We start from the raw sequence: 1,414 nt of genomic DNA on the forward strand, positions 1-1,414 counted from the left end.
TGGGAGAGCGGGGGGCGGTGCGAGGCCGGGGGCGGGGCGGAGCGGGTGGGGCTGAGCCCGGGCGGCCGGGATGCTGCTGCGTCTCTAGAGATGGGAAGCTAGCAACCCTTGCCCTCCCCCCAGCCCGGGACCCCCGTGCCTTCTAACTCTTGCTCTTTTCCGAATACCGCAGCGGCAGCTTTCTTACTTTGTGCATCCTCCGGGCTCGCGATCTTGCTTCCGAAGCCATGTCAGAAGGAGTGGACTTGATTGACATCTACGCCGACGAGGAGTTCAACCAGGTGAGGGGGCATCAGGGGCTTCAACTTGCGTTGGTTCCACGCTGAGCCGTTCCTAGGCTGGAGCACGCATCTGTGGCGTCTAAAATTTTCCCCTAGCAGAACCTTGGAAGACTACTTACCATTCCGCTTTATATTAATCGGAACCTCCAGGCTTAATTTTAAAGGCTCTGATTTAAGAGCAAATAAAAGTCAGCTGCAACAGAATGGTGAATCGACCTGTAGAACTTGCTCCCCCAGGAAGCCAAAGTTGGACGTCAGGCTCCTCAAACTAATCACGCTTAAAAATTGAAATTGTGTTTGCTACAGTGTTCACGAGGACAGCCTTGATACCTGTTCCTTTAGGAGTCTCTCAGACCTTAGCTGTAACAGTATGGTTCCCTCCCCCATGTAGGTGCAAGCAAGGCATAGTCTAAAAGATACTTTATATTTAATTTCAGCTGCAATCCAGTTGTTTTACGTTTTATTCCTTTTTATAAGTAGGTTGACTGTAGTCGTGAGAAGTCCCATAGACATTTTGGTATAGTATATTTTATTGATGACCCTTATTATCAACTTATTTAAAGATGTTAGACAAACCAGTTGAAAGGCCCACTCACATACCCTAAGTTGGATTTGTTGACCTCTATGTTTTTATTGTATCAGGGAACATTAAACAAAAATTTCTCAGCTGGGCTCGGTGGCTCAGACTGTAATCCCGCGCCTTTGGGAGGCTGAGATGAGTGGATTGCCCTAGCCCGCGGGTTCGTGACCTGCCTGGACAACTTGGTGAGACCTCATCTCTACAATAAATCAAAAATTAGCCGGGCGTGGTAGCGCGTGCCTGTAGTTCCAGCCACCTAGAAGGCTGAGGCGGAAGGATCGCCAGAGCCCAGCAGGCTGAGGCTACAGTGACTAGAAGCGGCCACCGCACTCCAGTCTGGGTGACAGAGTGAGACTCCAACTCCAAAAAAAAAAAACACAAAAATTTCTCTTGTGCCAGGTGCAGTGGCTCATGTCTGTAATCCCAGCTACTAGGGAGGCTGAGGTGGGAGGATCATTTGACCCCAGGAACTCAAGGCTGCTGTGAGCCATGATCGTTCACTGCACTGTTGCCTGGGTGACAGTGAGACACAGACTCTTTTTTTTTTTTTTTT

General features: G+C 49.7%; 1 protein-coding gene across 5 annotated transcripts in view; it reads left to right on the forward strand.

Annotated features, from left to right (window-relative positions):
- Positions 1–74: 74 nt before the first annotated feature.
- The window catches only part of CPSF7 (cleavage and polyadenylation specific factor 7), a 27,110-nt gene continuing 25,770 nt past the window's right edge, over positions 75–1,414 (forward strand). For 3 of the 5 annotated variants that reach the window (XM_008048054.1, XM_008048056.1, XM_008048055.1), the window contains exon 1: positions 75–281. In XM_008048054.1, coding sequence (XP_008046245.1) covers positions 228–281 — 54 coding nt within the window. In that variant the 5' untranslated portion in view covers positions 75–227. The remainder of the gene's footprint in view (positions 282–1,414) is intronic. The other 2 variants (XM_008048057.2, XM_008048058.2) reach the window with 1 other exon arrangement.

The sequence above is a fragment of the Carlito syrichta genome, unplaced genomic scaffold (assembly GCF_000164805.1).
Source record: "Carlito syrichta isolate Samal-C Ts95f unplaced genomic scaffold, Tarsius_syrichta-2.0.1 Scaffold120490, whole genome shotgun sequence".
NCBI lineage: Eukaryota > Metazoa > Chordata > Mammalia > Primates > Tarsiidae > Carlito > Carlito syrichta.